Here is a 25681-nt window from a genome sequence, read left to right on the forward strand (position 1 = left end):
TCTAAACAATTTGTTTTTTATTTGGGAAGATAGGTAAATTATAAATATTCCACAGTGGAAAAACCGAAAAAAACAATTTTAGTTTGATAATAATAGTGTAGTGCGCATTTGTGGAGGCGTTGTTGAGAAAAGATTCAAAGATTAGGAATATAATCTTATATCAGGATAAAACATCATTCAAATAAATTTATTAATAATGAGAATTTAGTTATCAGATCTAATATATATATACTTACGTCATTAAGAAACACAAGAAAATAATCCCTGAACATATTAAAGTCATAGCGGTAAACATTACGTGATACGTGATATTAAGCGCACTAGCCCTAAAATGTCATATATATATATCAAAGATATATAAAGATATATATACAACAGAGCAACGCTTGGTTCTCTCATAAGAGCCCATCTAACTGGGATAAAAGAATGGGAAATAATTAAATAAATAAGAGGACCATCCACGTTTTTTGGGCAGGCCACAGTTACCTGTGCGCGCAAGAGGCAAAGCCCCTTACTTAAACGCCCATGGGAAGATAAAAAGAGAGGTAAAAAGCCCATGCCCGAAAAAAGCCCATGCCCGAAAAAAGCCCATACCCGAAAAAAGCCCATGCTAGCAAACGGTAAACGTTAAATATTATTTTTTTGGGGGAGGTTTAAAAAAGTTTCTATTTATTTTTAAAAATATTTAAATTTTAAAATGTAAAATAAATATATTATAATTATATATATCAATAGTAATAAATTCTATTAACTTTTATAGCCGAAAGACAAAAATAAAAAAAAATTAAGCTTATTTTATATGAAGACCTCTTTCAAATTAGTATTATTTTTTTTTCCCACAAATAAATAAATATTTAATCTTCATGAAATGGTGGGGTAATAAAATATTTTAGCTTACAAAATAATTAAGCAAATATTTTTTAAAAAATTTTTCCTTAAACAACAGAAATTTAATATAAAAGAATCACCTTTAAGACAATGAAAAACACTAATAGCAGCATAATACTAAAATGGATAAATTTAAGAAATAATTTTTTTTTTTGGTAAAATTTAAGCATTTATTTGCATCGGTGTATAAACTTTATTTATCTGGGGTTTGTTTAATATTAGTTAATTATCAAAGGCATTTGTTAAACTAATGGCTATTTTATCTCTATTTTGTTTGGGAGCGACACCGCCCACATTCAATTGTAATATATTTATATATATATATTTAAAGGTCTTTCTCGAAAATCGGCTGTAGATTAGTGTTGCGTGGTTTAGTAATCCGACATGATCTTTATTTGGATCCAGCAGCACCAGTGTTGTTAAAAGGCTAGCTTAGAGTCAATATTTTACGGCTAACCTATCATTTTAGGCCGAAAAATATTATCTAACCCTTGAGGTTTCGCTAATAGATGTCTAGGCCTTTGTGACTTCTATGATGAACAGTATCTTCAGGCGTGAGCAATATTTTTGCTGAATAAAATATTGAGCGAGCCGTTTAGCAATACTACTTGTAACTATGTATCAAACCTCTAGCACATGTGGAGAAAAAAAACGTTCTTAGCTGGATTCAAATCTCCAGATCCGATGGATTACTAAACCATAAGTAGCTTACCGAAAAAAAATACCTTTAAATAATATATAAGTATATATTATAATTGAATGTGGGCAGTGTCTCTCCCAAACAAAAATAAAATTAAAATAAGCGTTTCGTTTAACAATGCCTTTGGTAGGAGTAACCAACCCGAGATAATAAAATTTATAAACTGATGCAAATAAATGTTTAAAGTTTACCAGAAAAATAATTTCTAAAATGATCCATTGTTAGTATTAAGCTGCAATTAGTTTTATTGTGGTGAAGGTAATTCTTTTATATTTAATTTATTTCTAAGGAATAGGCTAGTCTTTTTAAAATATTTGCTTAATTATAGTATTTTATTACCCCATTCATGGAGTATAAAATTTTACTATTTTGTGGGAAAAATACAAATTTGAAAGAGGTCTTCATATAAGCTTAATTTTTTATATTTTTTTAGCCCTCGGCTAAATGTTAATAGAATTTATTACATTGAATTATTTTGTATTTTACATTTTAAAATTGATTTATTTTAATTTTTAAAAAATAGAAACTTTTTTAAAATCTCTCCAAAAAAAATTATATTCGATGTTTATCGCTAAAACTTTAATATGTTCAGGGATTATTTTCTCGTGTTTCTTAATGACGTAAGTATATCTGATAACTATATTCTCATAATTAATAAATTTATTTGAACAATCTATTTTCCTAACTTTTAAGTTTTTCTTAACAACGCCTCCACAAATGCGTACTATTATAATTAATTAAAAATAATTTTTTGGTTGTTTAACTGTGGAATATTTTTAATTCACCTATCTTCCCAAATAAAGAAAAAAACTCTTTTCGACAAGTTTTAGCCTTGAAATAATTCGTTTCACGTTTAAGCTCAAATTAGATAGTCAAAGTCACTTTTTTTGAGTAAAAAGTTTTGGCTAAACCTTGCTTGGAAGTAGTAGATGTTTCAAGAAAACTTAGATCTGTTATTATAAATTAATATTAATCTTAAACCATAATTCCCTCAATATAATACAAAATATTCATTATTATTTTTTTTATAAATAAGATTCGTAACAAATCAGGTTTGTCCTTGTCAAAGAGTTCCAGCTTGCGTAGTTAGTTCATCAAGTACTTGTATTGGAGGATCCCCTCCAAAGGAACTTTGCTTTTGTGCTAATTCGTGCACTAAAGTGAGTGACATCTTTAAAATTTATATACAAATAATTTTAATTTAAACATCGGCATCTCAACTATTTTTCGGCGCTATAATACTAATCAAAGCAATGTTTAATACCCCCCCCCCTCCCCATCTTAGACAACCTCATATTATATCAAAATCTCTTTATATAGACTCTAGGACAAGTGTGCCATGGACCTGTATTTTCAAAAGGAACTTGTTCGAAAGAGTTGATATGCAAGTTACACGATTACCAGGATCCCTTCAACTCAGAGGGAATATGCATTCCAGGGTTTCCGAGAGTAATCCCTCACTCATATTTTTTTTTTAAAATATATATTAATCTCACTGGTAGAATCTAATTCTTTACTTATATCCACCGTTGTTATGTTAGATCAACTAACTCTAGTCAATTTCAATACGGCTTGGGGCCAAGATTTTAGACTAAAAAATAGACTGACTTGAACTTCTAGGTTAGGACTCAAAGAGATAAGATTATTTTTTAGGATAACAAATTGGCTAAAGCCTTTTTAAGTTCGCTAAAGTAAGATGATTTAGCAACTTCAACTTATAATGATCACACGAAACAAATTTTGTAACTTTCTTTCTCCTTATAAATATTTTAAAAAAAATAAATTTATAATATACCCCACTCTTTATTGAATTTATATATTAAAAATCATAAAAAAATTTTTTTAATCAATTAGATAAACCGATTTTAATCAATCAGATGAACTTGATTTTTACAATTTTTTAAAATACTTGATTTAAATTCAAAATAAAATCTTAAATAATTTGATTAATTTTTATATATTTAAATTTTCTTTTTCAAAAAATAATTTTTTTGATTTTCATTGAGCTGCTAATTATGTTGACATTAATAACACTTTTAAAAACTGTATATAGAAATGTCATAACTCTCTCAGAATACTCACAAAAAGACAAGATTTTTGACCAATCTAAACGTTATATATATATAATTTTAAAAAGCTTAATTTATAAAAATTTATAAAAATAATTACCCTTTATAATATTTAAAAACTTCAATTTATATATATTTGGTTTAATAATATATAAATAATTTTGTATCGTAAATAGTTTGTAATTATATATCATCTAAATAGGATAAAAAAAAAATAATGATAATAATTGAAAATTATCATAGGCACTAGGAGAGCCATGTGGGGTAACTTATGGACAGGGTACTTGCGATACTGGGTTAACTTGCCAGCAACCTGGAGTGATCAGCATTGGAAAATGTGTCAAAGTTACATGAAGATTATATAAACATTAAATAAAGAACCATTCAAAAATAAAAAATATCATGTTAAATATATTTTTTTTAATCAATCTATAATCATTTTAATTATAATTTGTTAGTATATACTATTTCGGAAAGATAATAAAATGTAGTGTTTGAAACCTTTCATCTCAGGGCTCATGATATTTATTATGAATGCATTCTTGGGGTTAGAGGTAAATAAAGTAAATACGTAATTTTAGATTTCACTATCAAACATTTTGAATTTCTCGGGTGGAAACTGATTGGATTAAATTGTTTGTTAACATTATTTATTTATTAAGTTTTTCAAGATGCTTTTAGAGATGAAAATTTTCGTGATAATTTAAATCAATCAATGGAAGAATGAAAGCTCTAAATAATTTTAAAGAGTTTATTAAAGAAAAATTTGATTGGATAAAAGAATAATTTAATATATTTTATATAATTTGTGATTGGGTAGGATACCCAGTAATTAATCCAATGTTGAAACGATAGAACTCTTTTTATAAGCGGAAAAATCTAAATGTTCGGATCGGCGGTGATTCATCTTCCTGGCGTGGCCGGGTTTTTAAAATATTTTGAACACAATTTATAAGATAGAAGAATTTCCTATTTTTTTCCCAATTAAATAAAGAATAAAATTCTGATAACACCCGTCAATCTTTGAAGGGCTGCCTGTCATCTTATAATATATATTTTATTTTTATATAATACAAATAAAAGGATATAGTATAAAGCAAAATAAATAATTATGTCAAATAGTAACAGTAATACATTTATCTAGGCACATGTGAATGAACCGTTAAATTTAACTTGCATACAGGAAGGTTTTGTACAGGAACTAACCCCGATCTTTTTCTATATTAAAAGAAAGTGCCCAATTTTTTAGTCATCTTGGCACTTCCTCTTTTATCCTAATCCTATGTTCGAACATCACCTTTAATATGATCATTTGTTGTAATTGCAAGATAACAACATTATATAACAACATTGTCATCAGACTCGAAATATATGGCCATTGTCATTCGCATAATTTTTTAAATTTAAAAGAACAAAATATTCAAATACATTTATATTACTTAACAATGGTTAAGAAAAGTTCTTGAAAAGTTTTTAAAATTTTTTTTATTTATTGTATTTTTTTTAAATCTAATTTATAAAATAAGTTATTATCCACATCTAACTCATTCAAATGTTGAGATGGAACACTTCAATTCTAGACCGAGGATTTTTAACTGATCCATTATCTCCTATGTCCTATGTGATTAGAAGGTGTGCCTGTAGAGCTAAGTGGGTCAGCTTCATCTTTTATGATATTGGTCCCTCCATTACTTCCGCATTGACGATATGTGAAAATCACTTAATTTTAAAGATATAATTTTTTTTGAATGGAATACAAAAATCTTTCTTGAAAATTTATATAGAAAAACAATCTTTAAGCATATGTTGTCTGACAAATTGAAGCTCATTCTCACATGGCATTAGGCTTGATATTTTTTTTTTGGTTTAATATTAAAGGATATATAATCTATCTTCCATAGGTTAAAACATACTATATTTTGAACAAAAGTCTTTCAAAAGACGTTATCCAATAAAAAAAGGAATAGGTGATAGGATGAAGTCCCAGTAAAATAATCATTTAGTTCTTCTCTCTGTTCCAGCAACAATTAAGATCTTTCTTTTGCATTCCAATACTTATAAAAGTTAAGCGAGATTTCAAAAAATAAATTCATTCAATATTTCGTGAATTCCCAGCAATTCATTTGTTATTATTATTTACGAAAAATATTTGAATTTACAATTATTTATATATTTTTTCTAAAAATATCAATATAATCATTCTAAGGTCTTTCTGGAGAATCTTCTTATTAAAATCGAAGAAATTCCTCATTCATGATTAAGTGTTATCGAAGGACCCTCAATTTAAACACCGATTTAAGGATAAACGGAAAAATCTAAGATTTTAATCCTAAATAAATATTTAACGAAGGCTTCAAATAGATGGCACGGGTAAAAGAAAGGTTTCTTGACTAAATATCAAGGCTTATGTAACAATTTTTGGCAAAAATATTGGTCATTTGTGAATATAATTTGTAGAAACCAGCTCCGATATTATTAATACTCCACTTTTGTAATCGATATTTATCTCAGAAACCTGCAAAGGGTCAAATCGTAGGGCCCCTGGCTTAGTCCCAAAATATTTTAGAAACCGGTCCGGTCCGGCCCGGTTCGGTTCATATGGTTAATTATTTTTATTATATAGTTTTATTCGCTTTCGAAAATGATAAAACCGAAAATGATAAAACCGAAAATGATAAAACCGAAAATATAAACGGCAAAGTGTTATCTTTAATGATTCGATCAAATTTTGAGCTTATTTAATTGGCATTACGTTCATACGGAAACTTGTCGGGATCAACGAAATCCAATCAATCAGCTGTCTTCCTCCAGCTACAATAAATTTTCTAGATCCTGATTTATTATCGATACTCAAAAAATTGATCCAATTGGAAAAATTTTATTTATTTTTTTCATTAAAAGATTTGGACGCTCGTGGTTCCTATTGTGCTTGTAACAAACGTACGCCTCCATGTTTAACGGCTCCGCCCTCAGATTGCAAAGGTGACCTAATTTTGGACGAATGTGGATGCTGCTACGTTTGCGCCAAAGTATCTTAAATAAACCGCATTTAATATCCTTGTAAAGAGAATATTTTGTGATTATTTTTATACATGTGATTTGTTTAAATATCGTTAGGTGAAAGGCGAAGTGTGTTTGGAACAATATGGACCAATGAAAAAATGTTCCAGCGGATTAATATGTATACTAGATAACTAAAACGACCAATTTTTTGCAAAAGGGATCTGCACAACGGAATACCCTAGAGTAATTTTTTTCTGCTGTTTTTATTAACTATGCCAACAATATCATATTTGTAAAGGTAAGAACCCCGAATTTAAGTGAAACAAGAATTTAAAACACAAATTAAAAATATTCTTGCATATATTTGGCTTGATCATTTATACCCTATAAGCAGTCGTAGCTTCGCTAATTAAATATTGAACCCTTCTCGAAAAATAATAATTTATTTTATTTTCCCTTTACAAGATACTAAATTAGTATCGAATGTTTAACTCTCGAAAACGATTTTAATTTTAAAAAGAATTTTTAGTGTACTTTTCGGTTAAAAAATAACAGAAATATTTTATATATATCAGATATCTTTATTATTTTTTTTTAAATTAAACACCCTAACATACCCGTCATGATACGAATATCAATAATTCTTGCATATATTTGGCTTGATCATTTATACCCTATAAGCAGTCGTAGCTTCGCTAATTAAATATTGAACCCTTCTCGAAAAATAATAATTTTTTTATTTTCCCTTTATAAGATACTAAATTAGTATCGAATGTTTAACTCTCGAAAACGATTTTAATTTTAAAAAGAATTTTTAGTGTACTTTTCGGTTAAAAAATAACAGAAATATAAATATATATCAGATATCTTTATTATTTTTTTTAAATTAAACACCCTAACATACCCGTCATGATACGAATATCAATAATTCTTGCATATATTTGGCTTGATCATTTATACCCTATAAGCAGTCGTAGCTTCGCTAATTTTGAACCCTTCTCGAAAAATAATAATTTATTTTATTTTCCCTTTATAAGATACTAAATTAGTATCGAATGTTTAACTCTCAAAAACGATTTTAATTTTAAAAAGAATTTTTAGTGTACTTTTCGGTTAAAAAATAACAGAAATATTTTATATATATCAGATATCTTTATTATTTTTTTTTAAATTAAACACCCTAACATACCCGTCATGATACGAATATCAATAATTCTTGCATATATTTGGCTTGATCATTTATACCCTATAAGCAGTCGTAGCTTCGCTAATTAAATATTGAACCCTTCTCGAAAAATAATAATTTATTTTATTTTCCCTTTATAAGATACTAAATTAGTATCGAATGTTTAACTCTCAAAAACGATTTTAATTTTAAAAAGAATTTTTAGTGTACTTTTCGGTTAAAAAATAACAGAAATATAAATATATATCAGATATCTTTATTATTTTTTTTAAAACTAAACACCCTAACATACCCGTCATGATACGAATATCAATAATTTTCGACCCGTAAATATGAAACCCGAACCGGACGGTTGGAAAATCTGGGTTAGGTTATGCAAATGGTTAATTTTCAGATCTCTGGTATTACATATTTTTTAAGAAGGAGTCGCTAAAATGATGTGACAAAATAAAGTTATATAATTTTTTTTTTAAACTTACTAAATAACATCTATTAAAAATGGAGGGTATAACTATAGGAAGGGGGGGGGGAGTGGAAATTAGATAGGAAGATCTCTAAAGAGATTCTCTGTCTAATATAGAATCCACAAAGTTATTTCTTTAAAAAACTTTTAATCAATTGAAAACTTAGCCATAATTCTTAAGATAATGATAACTTATGCCATAAAAATTTTATTAATAAGTTCAAATATTTATCCTTTTTTTTTACGTGGGACAGGATATCATCATTAGGGTGTAGAAATAAAAAGAAAATATTTGTCCAAAACATAAATATGTTAGCTAAAAGATGATATAATAAATATATGGCGTAAGATTATTTTCTTTATTCTAATATTGTATTATAATTGAACCTTGAGCTTGAAAACTTTTTTAATTATGGACTCCTGGTCAAAAATAATTGATTTTTGCAGTACTTCAGATCCATACACTCAAAACTTTTATAGATTAAAAAAAATTGCACCAATCTAAGTTTAAAAAAATTAATAGCTATATATTAAAAAAATAAATTATTATTATTAGGAGGAAGGAGAAGCATGCAGTGTAGGTCATATGCAAGGGAATTGCAAAAAGGGATTGAAATGTGAACATTATCATCCATCCATGATGGGTAAATGCGTCAAAAATTCATAGATAATAAATGTGTTATTCCAAAAAAAATTTTAAATAAATAATCTTCAAATTTTAGTGTTTAATATTAATTAATGTATGTTTATATATATACAAGCTTTCAATAAATATTGCATAAAAACTATTCCAACATTCTTATACAGTTTTCATTAACCTGTAGAAACATGTGTGTTCTCTTTTTAATCTTTGGTTATAAATAATTTCAACTAGAAAGGCATTAATTTGGGCATAATTTATCAATTTTATGATTATGGATAGAGTTTTTGATTAAAGATCACCATTCAATCACAGTAGGAATTTCTTATTGCCCAAATCAAAATAATCTGAAACTTTAATTATTCTACTATAAAATCAAAATTCACTAAAATTATTAATCTCTTTATAAAATTGTATTATTGTTTCATTTCCTAATATAATTTTGACTAACCTATTACCCTTATTATTATTATGGTGTAAATTTTATAATAATATTTTATTTATTAAATAGATATTAGGCGCATTGGTATAATAAATATTTTTCTGAATCAGAAATCATTGGAGAACAAAGCCAAAGTTCACCCGCATCAAATTATGGAGGAGGACGAATGTAGATAAAAAACTATCTCAGCTTTAATTAATCATAACAAACGATTGTCAGGAAACCTATAATATAAATTTATTGAGTCATATTTTGATAATAAAATCATTAATAATTATAGCATAGATATAAGGTCAACAACTATTACACGTTACCAACAAACATTTCTTTTATAAATATCTTAAAAATAAAAATCCCAGATTAAAAGATTGCTCAGAATCGTTGTTTTGCACATGTTTTAGCTGTTCAAAAGCAAATAGACCTAATACCATTCAAACCATTCACGCCCATTAAAAACTTTTTAAAAAGAAAATTATTTTTAGGTTTGTATATATAAATTTAAAATAAATGAGTGTCCAGAACGATTAAATGAATTATATGTACAAAGATTGAAAAAATTTGGGTCGATAGTAAAATTAAAAATGCGCATGCGCATGCTTCTACATTTTTTTTTTGCATATTCTTTGTATACAATATAAACTGGCGTGACGCATTAACAAAAATTTAATACGATTTTCTAAGCGATTAATTTCTGAATATTTATTCAATCTACGATTGGGCAAGTCGGTCAGTTGACATATCCAGTTCGACCAATTGACGGTTAATTAATGTTACTTACACGGCTGATTGTTTATTGGATCCTCATTAGGTGGATGATGAGGCACGAAATACAATGTAAGAATTAGGCATTTTACAAGATGATTTGATTGATATAAGTTCCAAATATTTTAAGTGATATCATAAAATTCAGAAGTAAAAGCGGCCATATTTAATAAAAATATGTGAAAAATTATTTAAAAAATCATCTAACACAAAATAATAATCAAAGGATATATCAGAAATAAAAGGTATACGTCAAAAATGTATAAAAAAATCGTTTTAAAAAAAAAATTGAAACAATCTTAAAAAAATATTGTTTATAAAATATATATAACAAAATCTATAAATTATAGAAATAAATTCATATTAATAACTTAATATTAAATAAATAAATAAATTATTTAACTTGTAATAAAATAGAATACATTGCCGAAAAATTCCGACGTTGTAGCTACAATCTTCCAAAATTATATATTCTTTTTATCCTATGAAATATAACTTTATCAAAATCCTTACAGCTCTTAATGGCCTTAATACTAATAAGCAATTGAATTATACATCACTCAATTAAAAAAAAAACCCTTATAAACTAATTTGATAAATCTGATTAATAAACATTCAAATATTTAATATCTGAGTACAAAATAATTGTCCAATATTCAAAAACTCTGAAGTATCAAATCAGATTCATAAACCTAAACTTGGCAATAATAAGACTCTCAAATTATAATAAGGATCTATAAAATTATGACTTTAACGAAAAGGCTACATATAATAAGGCAAAATTCTGTTCCTGACTTTTTCATTTATATTCTTTAAAAGATATTTTCTGATACCCTTATCAATATTTTATAGTCTTCTGTAAATTTATAACTATTGATATCAAGATTATTATGACCTCAAGACAAATCAAATCTATAAATTAATTTCTTATTGTAAAAGAATCAACTTTTGATCATCATGTTCACCAAGTAACAATAAATTTTAGAAATAGAAACAAAACAATCGATCAAATAATATCTGTAAAAAATCTTTCATCTGACGCCATATTGGAACTCTTAAAAACAAAAAATGCGGTGGAATCGATCAAGACCCAAATATAGCACCCTACAATTATTGTGACAAAAAACCCATATTTGAAGATAAAAATAATATCCAACATTTTTACTCTTAAACTGATAAAAAATTTTAATTCATGAGCTTACAAGACCTCAGCACAGCTTCTACCAAATCTAACTGCCCTTTATGTAATAAACTCGTTAAAGTAACCAAATTGGGGCTATTGCCATCTCATCGAAACCAGAGGATAAAATGTCCTCAATCTGGGCATCCCATCTTATCACCAGCTATCCCTCGAACCCTAAATGCCTTTTCTGCCCTTGCCCTCGCACAACCTATAGTTACCATTCCCACGTTGACTGATGTGCCTACTAGCCCAATAGTCCCCACCTCAACCGCCGAAAATGCTCTCACTTTCAATCCAACCGACTCCACAGATGTAGAAATATTTTTAGTCACACCAAAACCATTTGTGATTTCTCGAATACTTAAGGGAGCAAGACTTCAAGTTGCCAGACACCTCTCAAAGAACTTGACTTTCTTGATAAATAATTATTCTTCCATAAAACACTGGCTAGACACCCTGTCATTTGCCTTTACTACCTTGCAAGTTCCTGATCCTGCCAGCAAAAAATCTCTGACACAGCAAATCAAGGATGCTACTACCTCTTACCCATCAGTCAATTTTCCACATCTTTTAAAGGTGATGACACCGATAAAAATAAAAATCACAAAAATGACCTACTCACCAAGGCCAAGCTTATATCTAAAAAGCTGGATAACCTGAATGTTAAATCCGCCATTCGACTGGCAACATCTGACAATAAGCTAGCTCCCTACGATCAAACAACTTATCAAGCTCTTCTCCTAAAACACCACCCACACGATCTTAAGGACGAAATACCGTCTTACCCCGAAGCTCCTCTAATTGCAACCACTTTTACCTCAAGCGAGGTTAGAAAGGCTATTCTCTCCTTCAAACGCGATTCTTCACCGGGGGTTGATGGGTTTCGCCCAATATTCCTACAGGATCTAACCGCACCTTACATCACACAACATGCGATGCTTTGGAAAAAATTACTCAACTCATCAACCGTATGCTTGCTGGAGGCTTACCACCCGCCATTATTCCACTCCTTTATGGAGCTAAACTCATCGCCCTCCATAAACCTAATAAAGATATTCGCCCTATCGCTATTGGGACCACTTGGCGCCGATTAACCGCAAAGCTAGAAGTGAGCAGAATATTGTTCACAGTATCCAATCACCTGTGCCCTAATCAATTAGGAGTCAACGTAAAAGGGGGATGTGAGGTATCCCTACACATGACCAGAATGTATCTACAAACAGACCCCAGTGACGATATCCTAATTAAAATAGATTTTTCAAACGCTTTTAACTCTCTAAAACGTTCAGCGTTTCTTAATCCCATCCTTACCCTTTACCCAGAATACTCGCAATTCATCTTCGATTGTTATGCTAGTCCATCGCATCTTCAATTTGGAGATAGATTGATTCCTTCTAGTAGTGGAATACAACAAGGTGACCCTCTAGGCTCCTTTTTATTCTGTCTGGGCATTAATAGCCTAATACAAGGCATAAATGACCAATGTAAACTAAACCTTCATAACTGGTATATCGACGATAGTATACTAGGCGGCTCACCCAGCGAAGTTATGAAGGCGGTCGAAATAATAAAATCCAGCGAGAGCAGTTTGGGACTGCGAATCAATCAAGACAAGAGCGAATATTGTCCTCTTGGAATCATCGACCTTAACTATGATCCTTCGTTCAATCATACACCATTGAACTTCTTAACACATCTTGGATCTCCAGTGGGTAAAGACGAGTCCTTTGTCAAGTTCTTCGCCACTCTACTAGAGATATCCCTTATGCGCGGTACACTATCTCGCCTCCCAGCCCACCAAGCGTTCTTTCTATTAAAGAACTACCTCCTAATCCCAAAAATTCTATATACACTCCGATCGTCACGTATCTTCCAATACGACGTCCGCTGCACACAAGCTAGAGATTAAACACCTCACAGAGGATATACTCAATCTCAAATTCGGAGACCTATCTTGGCTACAAGCCACCTTGCCAACCAAATCCGGCGGCATTGGCATACGATCCCTACTCTCTGTTAGTGCGTTCATATCCGCTCGCCTGTCCTGCGAGCCCATCATACACGCACTCACAAAACATCCTGTCCCTTTACTTCCCCATGCAATTGATCTATGGAAATCTCTTTCATTAGTCGATCCTCCCTCATCGGCACTGCAGAAGGACTGGGATAAGCCTCTAGTTGGCAACTCCGTTGCATACCTTAAATCGAGGAGCCAACCCGAGGATCATTCTCTACTCTTCTCCATTTCCGCAGACAGCGGATATGAATTTCTCGAAGCTTTTCCATCGCGAAACCTTGACCAGCTCCTAAGCAATGATGAGCTACGTCACGCCATCGGTCTAAGACTTAATTGTGATATGGTAATACCCTATCACTGCATCCTTTGTCAAACGCCGGTCAACTCCAAAGGCCGTCACTCTTTACACTGCAAGCGCTGTAGAGGCATATTCATTAGACATTCAAAATGCAATTATACTATTGCCAGGGCCCTAAAATCTGCCGGTATCCCATCAACCCTCGAAACTGGACTCTACAATTCTGATGGTAAGCGTCCCGATGGCTCTACCATGATCCCTTGGAAGAGAGGGGAATTCCTAACATGGGATTTCTCATGCATCGATCCCCTTGCCCCTTCCAATATAAATAGAGATGCTCTAGTAGACGCCGAGACGAATAAACTCGCTAAGTATTCGCCATCGCTTCCGGCCAATTACACATTCCTACCACTAATTGCCACGACTCTAACGTCGTGCGGCTCTCATGCCCTGGCCTTCTTTAAAGAGCTGGGGAAACGGATCTCTACTAGGACCGAAGATCCTAACGAGGGTTACTACCTACGCCAAAGATTAACCCTCAATATAATAAAATCCAATTACCTCAGCTTCATATTCTCAATGACTGATACCCCCTAATCACAGAATCGGCGATGAGAAGGGCAATTTTAATATAAGCCAAATGGCATGTTTGTAGGCGTAAGATGCGTTTAAATTTCTCCTGTGAAAAAGAAGATGGCACATTATATGCATCAAGGAAGCTCCAAATTTGGTGATCGGAATTAGACTAGGAGATCAGCACCTTACTCTTAATCTAGAACAAGAAATGAAACCTAGAGATATTACAGATCCGGTTGCTCAAACCTCTGTTGATATTATAGATTGGTGGTCTCGAAACGCTAATCGTTTTCCAAAGCTGTCGACAATGGCCAAGGATTACTTATGCGAACAAACTACGTCCCTAGCAACCGAACGTATTTTTTTCTCGAGCCGGCGCAACCATTACTAGGAAGAGGAATAGGATGTCAGCCACCACCTTAAAACAATGTTTATGTATAAATTCATGGGATGTTAATGTTTTAAATTTACGTGACGAATTTTTTGTATAATTTGTTATTTTTCCATTATTTGTTATTTGATTTATGCATATAATTTATTTATGAAAATAATAAAGATATGATAATGTGCCTTAAAAAAAATATATTATATATATATATAATATAAAAATATTTGTCAGTCTTAATAAATGTTTTTTTACGCCTTAATTTAAATCACTAAATCTGTAATATCTTAATAATAAAACGTTTTATTTAAAACTTTGTATTTTTCTTTAAGTTAAGTAATTTTATATCATGGTTGATAGATTTAAATATCTAGAAATTTCTTGATTTTATGCTGAAAATTTATAAGCATTTTAAAAGAAAAATCTAAGAACGACACATTCTTCTTATTATATTTACTTTCAAATTATATTTATTTAAGTCTAAGCACTAATTTAAAATGTTTTTGAAACTATATGGCCAAAAGGGCTCATAAAACATTTATAAAATGAACTCAAATTTAACTCTTTTATTTAAAAATAGTTTTGAATACGAAATACTATAATTTAAATATTATTTTATCTTCAAAACTTCAAAAAAAATTTTTTAACAATGGTTATCGCCAAAATTTTGGTATTTACAGGAATTCTGTTGGGTTTCTTTAACACGTAAGCACTGTAATTAGATAAAAGTATATTTCTAACAAAGTTTATAGCATGTCTAATAATTTATCAATTTTAGTATTTTAACTTATAAGAATATAATTAATTCAGGTCATGTGGACAAACGGATGAAATTTATTATGCAACAATTTTTAGACCACACCTTACCTATAAATTTTAATAATTTTTAATGGACTTTTATAACAAAAAAATTAATTTGATTAAACAATAATTTGTTTTTCCTTATTCAGATTCGTAATGTCGTTACACATTGCCCTTGCCAGCTTCTGGTAAAATGTAAAATACCCCCCCCCCCCCTACTAATTCCAAGGCAGAGGTCGTCAAAGATGATTGTGGTTGCTGTGATATTTGCGCCAAAGTAAAAAAAAATAAATAAATATGCATTTGATAGAACTTACTGAAATAACGACTATTCCAAGATCGTGAGGTGAAGATTAGGAATCATCTTAATTTAGAATTATTAAGTTGATTTTAGCGAAGTGTATTCCCAGAATATATATAGAATATATATATTTTTTTTTGAATGTTATTGCTTCAATTTATTAGTTATTAATATAAATTAAAAATATTCGAAAGAAAAAGGCTAAATTATATAATAAATTTAAAAAAGCTAGCCATTTGTAGAATCTTCCCACTTATATGAATGATTTTAAATTCTCGATAAGATTCAGAATATAAATATCGTATTTTAAAAATGGTGTAATTATAAGCATGTTAAATATATGTATAATATGATCTTATGGATAGGTTAAAGGAGAAGTGTGCGGTGGTGGTGTGTATTTCATCAAAGGGTAGATGTTCAAATGGTTTTATATGCCTCTTCAATAGTTACCAATAGCCGATTCTATAGGGATAGGAAATGTGTACCCGGATTTCCTAGAGTGACCAATGCTTCTGTATACTTGCTATATATATATAAATTATTAATGATATCTAGAAACCGTGATATTAACTTAACTTTATTTTGATAAAAGGTAACAGATATATTTATATATTTGTTATATTAGAACGCATATGATCATTGTGAGCAACAAGGAAATTGTAAACCCAGGTTTGTTATCAAATTAGACGTGAACTTATCGACAGATGCCTTATCCCCCGTAAAAAACCACTTGGTCAAACGTCAAAACCTTAAAGAAACAATAATCCCAAAATTATTTTTTAGGTTTGTAAAATTTAATAACCAATAAATAGCAATTTTTAATAACGTTTTCGTTTATTGGATCCCCAATATATAAGGGTAATATCTAAAATCTAACAAATGGTGAGTTTGATTAAAAGTATGTGATAAATTTAAAAATGAGAGCAAAACTTCAAAGATTAATCACGCTAAAAATAAATAATTTTTATAAAAGATATTAATTGTTTCATCGTACCTATGTATATAATTTTAAGTGATTTTTATTTCTAATATAATATCATAATAATCAACAAAAATTTTAATAAATGAACAATCTAAAAATAAATTAATAACTGGATACTTTAGGAATATAATCAAATCTCTTTAAATTGGAACTTGGATTATGAAACTGATATTGTATTTTTTGGGCACATTTTTACATTTGGTACGGATATAGTTAGTTATTTAAAGATATGATGATACTCTAAAGTATTCATTTTATCATTTGGGTCATGGTAATGTTAGTTCATTTTATTTTGAGTTTTCAGAATTAAGATGATGAAAATGAAAATATCAACATCCATGCTTACACGATAATCTATAAAATATTCAAATTAATAAACTATACTATAGTCGGGGTTTGACATATCGATTTGTATCTGTTTTACAATTTTGTAATTTGTATTTAAAATAGATGACACTTTAAAAGAAAAATTTGTATTAGGTTAATTTAAATAAGAATTATAATTTATGATATTATTTTAAAATTTAAATGAGAAAATTTTTTATCCTAGTTTAGATATTTCAAGATAATGTACGATATATGAATTTGATCATTATACCAATTTGTAAGAGTTACAATAGCACTTTTAGAAAAACAATTAGTTTATAACCATGCTGTACAAGATGGAATAGCATGTTTGATAGCCTTAATGGGTTATTAAAATTTAAAAAACGAATTATCAAAATTGTGTGTAAAAAATACATCATTTAAAAACTTAGCGATAATCGAAATGCAATAATTTAGATGTTTATTGTCTTATAAGGTCCCTATTGACTTTAATGATTGATAAAATGCAAGGCAAAATCAACCTTTATAGAGAATCATCTCCAAATATTAAATGTCATTAAAAAAAAATATCAAACATTTAATTCAAACGATGCAAACAATTAGCTATTGCAGTAGAAAATTCTTTAAATAATATATATTTGAGTATATTATGACTTATGGAAAAGAAATTAAAAATAACATTGAAATTAATATGTCAGCGAATTCTTCAATCGATTTTTGAAAACTTATTTTGTTTTAAAAATACCACATCTAATTCAAATAATTCAATAAATGATATATATCTCTAATTAGGGTTTGAAATTATGTGAAAGATTACAAGTGCAATAAAAAAAATTGATATTTGTTTTCATTATTATAATATATAATATATTTTTTTAAATATATATCTTTATATCGCATTGATCTTAAGCATGGGATAAGAGATGACGGGTAGATGCGCAAATAGTTTCATCTTTACTGAGTTACCAGCTGACTATTCAAGCAGATGAAAGATGCCCACTAGTATCTTGTAGAGCGATCACGCACAAAAATACTATATATATATATAGTTTATATGATTTATACACGTGATACTATTAATAAATTTTATGGGTAACAATTGATTCAAAATAATTTTATTTATAGATTTTTTAATCGTAACTTAGGAGGCACCTTTGTGAAAATGCCAGAAGATAGTATATTCAGATTAATTTGTTCCCAAATTAAAACAAGAAATTGATTGATATCATCGCTAATGCATTTTCGATTCCAATATATATATATGCATATGCATATATCATATTATTAAAGTATTTTCATTTATTTCAAAAAAATATAGAAGACTCGTAGCTATTGGTATCCTTCACTTGTGTATTGGACAAGTATCCTAGCGCCCGACTGTCCAAGCCTGTCGGTGACCGGGGTGTCACCCCTAAGCTCCGAAATTTATCTTACCATACGTCTTTACACATCAGTCATCGATGAAAAACCTTAAAAAAAATTTACGTTCCTTACCAGGATTGAACCTGGGATCTTCTGTTTTCAAGCATACAACCCACTATATACCTAATAATCCATAATCTTAATCAACCTATCAAAAATTATTTGCAACTACTTAATCTATGTAAAGGATTTGTCTATTTAATCTATTATAAATAAATAACTCTTATACGTTTACTTATCACAAAAAGAACCTTAATAGATGGTTTATATAATTGAATTTCAACATAACAAATACCAACTTTACAAAGAATTGGTGTGGGGATTAGAAATCAGATATAAAAACATCTTTTTTAAAACTGTCAAAGTTACATTTTTATTGTATCTTTTTGCCCTTATATCTATAGTATCTAAAAATTATGTGATTTATTAAAATATAAAACTCAATATATTTTTAAAAATTATATTAAAGAGATAATTTTTATCATGGAAATATCAGAATTTGGGGGGGGGAGTTCAAAGGGCATGACATTCTAAGCTCATCTTTCTTAAACTTGGGCCCCATTAGTTTTGTAATAAAATGTGATAAAGATAATTTCTCACAAGGAATTCTTTGCAACCTAAAAAAATTATATTTATAGTCATAAAAAAAAGTATTTTATTTTTCACAAGTATATAAAGCAAATTACAATGGTTGGTTTAAAATTTTGAGATTAGGTTTCATAGAAAATAATGATATCGTTTGGTGCGGTTCAAAAAAAATAATAATATCGTTTGGCTTAGAAAATAATAATATCGTTTGGTTTGCCAGTTTATACTTGTTTTAGGTTCATAGAAAGTAATAATATCGTTTGGTCAGGTTCAATAATAATAATAATAGGTTTAGAAAATAATAATATCGTTTGGTTTGCCAGTTCATACTTGTTTTAGGTTCGTAGAAAAGTAATAATATTGTTTGGTTTGATGATTCAAACTTGTTGCATATAAGGTTTTTTTATAATTATGTTAAGAAAACCACAGTTTCATTAATAATTTTATCTTTATAAGAAACTTATATATAAGCTCCTAACGTTTATATCATTATAAACTGGATTAAAGGAATATGATTGACAGCAGTTACAATCAAGATTGTGTTCTATCAAATGATATCTTTAAAAAAAATTACTTTTATATCCTAATTTGGGCTGGCACACTCAAATAGCTTAAAGATAAAAATATCTAAAATGGTAACCAATATTGAGAACCAATCAAAATCGATTTAATAATATCGAAAAACAATCGAAATCCTGAAAAGTTAAAACCGGCTCAATCCTTTTCAAGGTTCGGTTAAAAATATTGACGGTCGATTAGGATTTCTTATGAAAAACAGATATATTTGTACAATTTACGAATATGTACAAGACAGGCGGCCTAACTAAATGGAAGGAAGGTGAGAAATTTTTCACCACCAGAAAAATAAAAAGGTAAATTCATTTTAAAAAAAAAAGAAAAAAAATATATAATATTATTATATACACCAAAAGCTTAAGATAAGTAGTTTTAAAGATCTCCGTTTAAAAATATATATGGGGAAAAATACTGCACTTTATAGGGTCATTCCCCCATTATAGAAAGAGTTTTATTTTCAACATAATATTATATGTCTTTATAAAAAATGGGTTTTAAAACAAATATTTTAAGGTTATAGAAAAAATGTTTAAGTAAAAATTACTAATATATAATCATATATTAGTAATCAGAATACTTTGTAATCGTTTGCAGATTGTTATCATCAAATGAACAATGAATATTTTAAAATATTTTTATTATGGACAATTTATTCGGTACGTTAAAATAAATTCATCTTTAATAATTTTGTAATCGCCGGGCAAAATTAATCTAAATTTTAGTTTTTCTCTTTAAAATTATTATAACTTACCTTGGTATAAATTGTCGGTATAACGAAATTATAACAAATGGACATTATGTGAAAGGTAAATATCTATTACTAAATTTACGATCGTTAAATATTATAATTTTTACTCTAAAAAAAATTGAATAAAATGAATATATAATAAAAATATTTAGAAATAAGGGAAAAATTTTTTTAAAAAAATATTGTTTTATTTCTTTCACATTATTTTTAAAAAAATATCGGAAAAAGTGTCTCTAATATTCTAGGAATCATTATGATTCGATTGTATTTGATTTTCAAAAGATTTGATAAAATATGGCATATTTTATCAGAATTTAACCGATGGAATAGTTAAGCTTAGTAATTACTTGGGAATCTCGTTTTCAAAGTGATGGTATAGGACAACATTGTTCATTGGAAAATATTTTTATACATTTTTCTAAATAAAAATTATTGTATTATGCAATTTTTATAGGCTTACTTTTTTGATTATATAATCTAGATTTAAATTTTAAGATGCTTAGAAGAAATTATGGCAAAGTCGATAAAATTTTACCCTTTATTTGATTGTCATCTTAATTATAAGTATTTAATAGAAACACTAATGACCTTGCCAAATGTACGGTAGTAAAACATGCCACGATGAACTTGAAATGTTTTCGAAATTACACACAAAAATTTCGTATAATATATAAAGGGATAATTTGATATTATGTATATTTATATTTGTAAAATATAATTGAGGGAAAATGACATAATCTGGCTTTGGGAAATATCGTATTCATTCGAAGGGGCTAAACCCGACCTAACATCTGGGCAACTTCTCTTTTTTTTCTAATGAATTTGCATATCGTCTAAATTATCTTATGATAGTTGTTAAGCTATTCTTTATCTTTAGGGTTAAAGATTTTTCTAAATTTTTGTTTAGATAACAATGATTGAAACTATGACAAGTATGCATCGTTAATTATTTTAAAAAAGCCTGGTAAACTTGCTGTTTGACAGGAAGATTTAATAGACAGGATTGCCATATCTCCCCCCACCATCAGCGGGAGACTCCCGCAATTTTATACTTTACACGCTGACATTTCACTACCGCAAAACTACCGCAATTGGAAATCTCCCGAAAATATCTACGGCAATTTATTAATTTCTCCCGCAAATTTTTATTTAGCATTTAAACGTTTTTAATATATAAATAATAATTTTGGTTTAAGAGACAATAATTGATTATATTTATATTTTTTAAATATAATTTAAATATTTATTCGAAAAACATGTCTAGTTTGCAAATTTCTTTCTATCCTGATTTATTTTTATCCAATAATAAATCAATATCATTTCATTCATATAAGTCAGTACATTCATTGATAATCTCGAATCTGCTATATTTCCCAATATATGGTTAGTTATGTAAAATTTAATAGTTTTATTAAGGTAAATGTTTTAATAATTCCCTTATTAGATGTATCTGTTAGAATTTCATTATGCCGATCTTTCAAATCATCAAGAATTGACCTCCTGGATTCGGGTTCTAAAACATTGCTGATAGCCTTGCTCATTTTTGTTCTACAAGTGATAAGCGCATACCATTGCCGCAACTGTAGTTGCATCTGTATTATTTCTTATTTTTGGAGAATATTTTTGTTTTGATTTCTTTTAAAAACAAATTTTGCCTGTATATCCTATTTTTTGCGCTTTTTAAGAAAAATCTTAATAAATTCACTCTTTTATTATTTTTTTCTCTTAAACTTTCACCTTCTTCTTGTATCTTGATCTCACACCGAAGCATCAATATCGACAGATATCCCACGGGATTATTCTATCGACAGATATCCAACCGGAGTATTCTTATCAATTCCATCTATCATACTTGAATGGCCCACGAGATACGGTTTATTGGACAAGTATCCTATCACCCGACTGTCCAAGCCTGTCGGTGATCGGGGTGGCACTCAATTCATACTAGCCTATGGTCATACACATCACTCATCAAAGAAAAACCTGAAAATTTTTACGTTCCTTACCAGCATTGAACCTGGAACCTTCTGCTTCCAAGCATATATTAGAAATCTACTTTTTTTACCCCAGCTATTCTATTGGGGAAAAAAATAATAAATTTTACAAATATAAAACGTTTAAATTTAAAAATATAATTATTTCTTTCTTTCTTTCTTTCTTTCTTTCTTTTTTTTTAAGTTAAAGAATTTTATATCATGGTTGATAGATTAGATATCTACAGAAATTTCTCTATTTTATGACAATTTCAGAAAATGGCATTAAACAAACATGATTGATTGGTTTATAAAAAAAATCCTCTAAATTTATTATATTTTCATTCAAATTTAGTTATTTATTTATTTCTAAACACTAAACATCAATTTCTATTTATATGGCCAAAGGTGTCTATAAAACATTTACAAAATAATACTTTTTTTTTTAAAATTGATTTAAGGATATTATATATAAGTTAAATATACGAGATGATATAAATTCAAATATTATTTTACCTTCAAAACTTCAAAAAAGAAAAAAAAATTAATTAATTATGCTTGTCACCAAAACCTTGACATGTGTAGGAATTCTGTTGGGTCTCTTTAACACGTAAGTAACTGTAAATAGATAAAAGTATATTTTTAACAAAACTTTTTTTTTAGCATGTTTAATAATTTATCAATTTTTAGTATTTTAACTATTTAGATTAGAATAATTCAGGCCATGAGTGAAAAGCGAAAAATTTATTATGCAACAAATTTTATAGACCAGCACCTTATCTATTAAACAATAATTTATTTTTTTTCTTAAAATTACCAGAATCGTAATGGCGTTAGATTGCCCTTGCCAGCAACTTAAGATAAAATGTAAAACGGCTTCCCCTACAAATTGCAAGGCAGAGGTCATCAAAGATGTTTGTAATTGCTGTAATGTTTGTGCCAAAGTAAAAAAAATAAAATAAATATATATACTTAACGACTTAATCCAAGATCATCGCGCCAGGCCTAGGAATTTCTCTGACTTAAATTATTAAGATTAAAATAGTTATATGAGGTTGAACCTTTTGTATAAAAAAAATTAAAAATGAAAATTTACGGCTAAATTCTAAGAAATTCACAGCTAACCATTTAAACATTCTTGCCACTCTGATGATTGATTTATAAATTCTCTACAAGATTTCAGAATATGTTTTCATCCAATATTTTTTATGAATTAATGATAAAAACATTTTTTTTTTTTTAAATAGTAATAACATGTTAAATATATATAAAATTGTATTATTGGATAGGTTGTAGGAGAAGTATGTGGGGGGCCGTTTTTCATAAAAGGTAAATGTGCGAAAGGTTTGATATGCATTTTCAAGAGTTACCAAGAACCTATTCAATCGGACGGAAAATGTGTGCTAGGATTCGCTAGAGTAATCATGCTTTATTTACCCTTACTTTGCTATATATACATAAAAAATCATTATGATATCTCACACAATCCACGATATCAATAAACTTATTTCGATATATAAATGGTACAAAGATTACATTTGTATATATTTTTTATATTAGAACGTGGGTGACCCTTGCGGAGATGCTTGGCAACAGGGAGCTTGTAAACCGGGTTTATTATGTTTGCAAAGTACGCCAGCAAATATCGGTAAATGCGTGTTCCCCCCCAATATTCTAAGGAAGCGACTGTAAAATTTTCGGCTATTATACTTCAAATCTTCAATAATCCAAATTAATTTTATGTTGCAATGTGTAAAATTTAATAACAAATGGCAAATTTAAGTTTATTTTATAATAAAAGTTTCCATGATAGAATAATATTAATTAATTGTGAAAATTATATATGAACAATGATATATATAATACCTAGAATGACGATTCATTCATTAAAATGCATTTTTCAGCGTCGTTAAAAGCAAATCAGCTGGACCCGCCATTTTGGTAACTAGCTTCCTTATTATCTCGATGATCCGGTAATTCTTTAATAAAGTTTGCATCAGATATAGGAATAAACTAGGCTCTCGTTTAAAATTTTAATAATGATTAGTGTTACTAAGATGGCGTCTCCAGCTGATTGCATTGATGTACACATGAACGAATTGTCAGTCTAGGAAATATAAACGTCATTGTATATGAAACATTTTGGGTCGATTAAATTCCAAAATAAAATATCAAATAAATTAAATCATTATTTGACCCTGTGTCTTAGCTAACAAATTTATAATGCGCATGCTCGCGCATTTTATTTTCGCGTATAACAATATAAGAGGGCGTGATTGGTCCTAACAAATATTCGAGCCATTTTGCGCATTAATAAATATTTATTATGAATTTCAAAGCGATTAATTTCTAAATATATACACGTTTGAAAAAGAAAAAGTACAATTCCAAATACATGTTGCTCACGCAACTGATAAAGGGGAATATCTAACTAGTAATGAGTGCTTGATTAAAGCACGTGATTAAATATAAGAATTTAGCATTTTATAAGGTGATCAGATAAGTAAAAGACTAATATTGAGAATCAATCAAAATCGATTTATAAAAATTTTTAAAAACAATCGAAATCCCGAATGGTTGAAACCGGTGTCAATCCCGGTCGATGTTCCCGATAAAAAAACCTATATTATTAATAGGTATATAGAAATTCCTGAATATATACAAGATGAGTGTCTAACCAAGTGTAGGAAAAATGAGAAATTTTTTATGTTCTGATAAATATCATTCCCTACAGTCCCACCCACCATCTATTCCCAAAATATATATATACCATTTGAGAGAAAAAATAAGAAAAGGCGAATAATTTATATAAACATCAATGAAGCTCTCAATTTAAGGATCTCCGATCCATCTACCCGTGCCATTCCCTCACATGGAAGGATCCTGGATGTATCTGTGATACAAAGTAAATTTTCTTTTGATAAATATAAGAACATCCTGTTTTTTTTATAATCATAAATATGAAACATGTACCTAAATTAAACAAGTTCCTTTTTTTAAAAAATATTTTGCGATTTAAAACGTTGAGCAAAGTATCGACGGGGCTTAATGACCCATGTATGGATATGCAGTTAGAACGGCAGATTTCAGTTGATATTCTCTGTCTAAGGTAGAAGCCTTCTTTTGGATCACTTGTGATTAAACGTAACCTTTGCCCTATTGTTTTGAATAATTTTCGGGCTTGGGGTCCAAATGATATCCCCAGGTATCTGAAACTATCGGAACAAACAAAACATTATTAAGGTTGCTATATTTGTTTGTTTTTGTGATTTCGGCTTTCGTGATAGAGTTGGAAGAAAAAGATCTGGCAAAACGATCCACACTAGTATGATCCCAGGCGAGAGGTAGATC

General features: G+C 28.8%; 1 protein-coding gene and 2 long non-coding RNA genes across 3 annotated transcripts; all 3 read left to right on the forward strand.

Moving 5' to 3' along the window:
- Nucleotides 1–6560: 6560 nt before the first annotated feature.
- On the forward strand, nucleotides 6561–9040 carry LOC135927427 (uncharacterized). Its single transcript, XR_010572083.1, has 3 exons — nucleotides 6561–6686; nucleotides 6775–6903; nucleotides 8866–9040. It is a non-coding gene; the product is annotated as an uncharacterized LOC135927427 (long non-coding RNA).
- A 7049-nt stretch (nucleotides 9041–16089) lies between these two features.
- Nucleotides 16090–17997, forward strand: LOC135927460 (uncharacterized). The gene is made up of 3 exons (XR_010572096.1): nucleotides 16090–16228; nucleotides 16340–16497; nucleotides 17934–17997. It is a non-coding gene; the product is annotated as an uncharacterized LOC135927460 (long non-coding RNA).
- A 4827-nt stretch (nucleotides 17998–22824) lies between these two features.
- Nucleotides 22825–24084, forward strand: LOC135927456 (venom protein 302-like). Its single transcript, XM_065463449.1, has 4 exons — nucleotides 22825–22940; nucleotides 23151–23274; nucleotides 23620–23748; nucleotides 23891–24084. The coding sequence occupies exons 1-4, from the start codon at nucleotides 22885–22887 to the stop codon at nucleotides 24020–24022; spliced, it is 441 nt and encodes a 146-aa protein (XP_065319521.1). The 5' UTR covers nucleotides 22825–22884; the 3' UTR covers nucleotides 24023–24084.
- Nucleotides 24085–25681: the final 1597 nt, after the last annotated feature.

The sequence above is a fragment of the Gordionus sp. m RMFG-2023 genome, chromosome 3 (genome assembly GCF_954871325.1).
Source record: "Gordionus sp. m RMFG-2023 chromosome 3, tfGorSpeb1-WG-v2, whole genome shotgun sequence".
Taxonomy (NCBI): domain Eukaryota; kingdom Metazoa; phylum Nematomorpha; class Gordioida; order Chordodea; family Parachordodidae; genus Gordionus; species Gordionus sp. m RMFG-2023.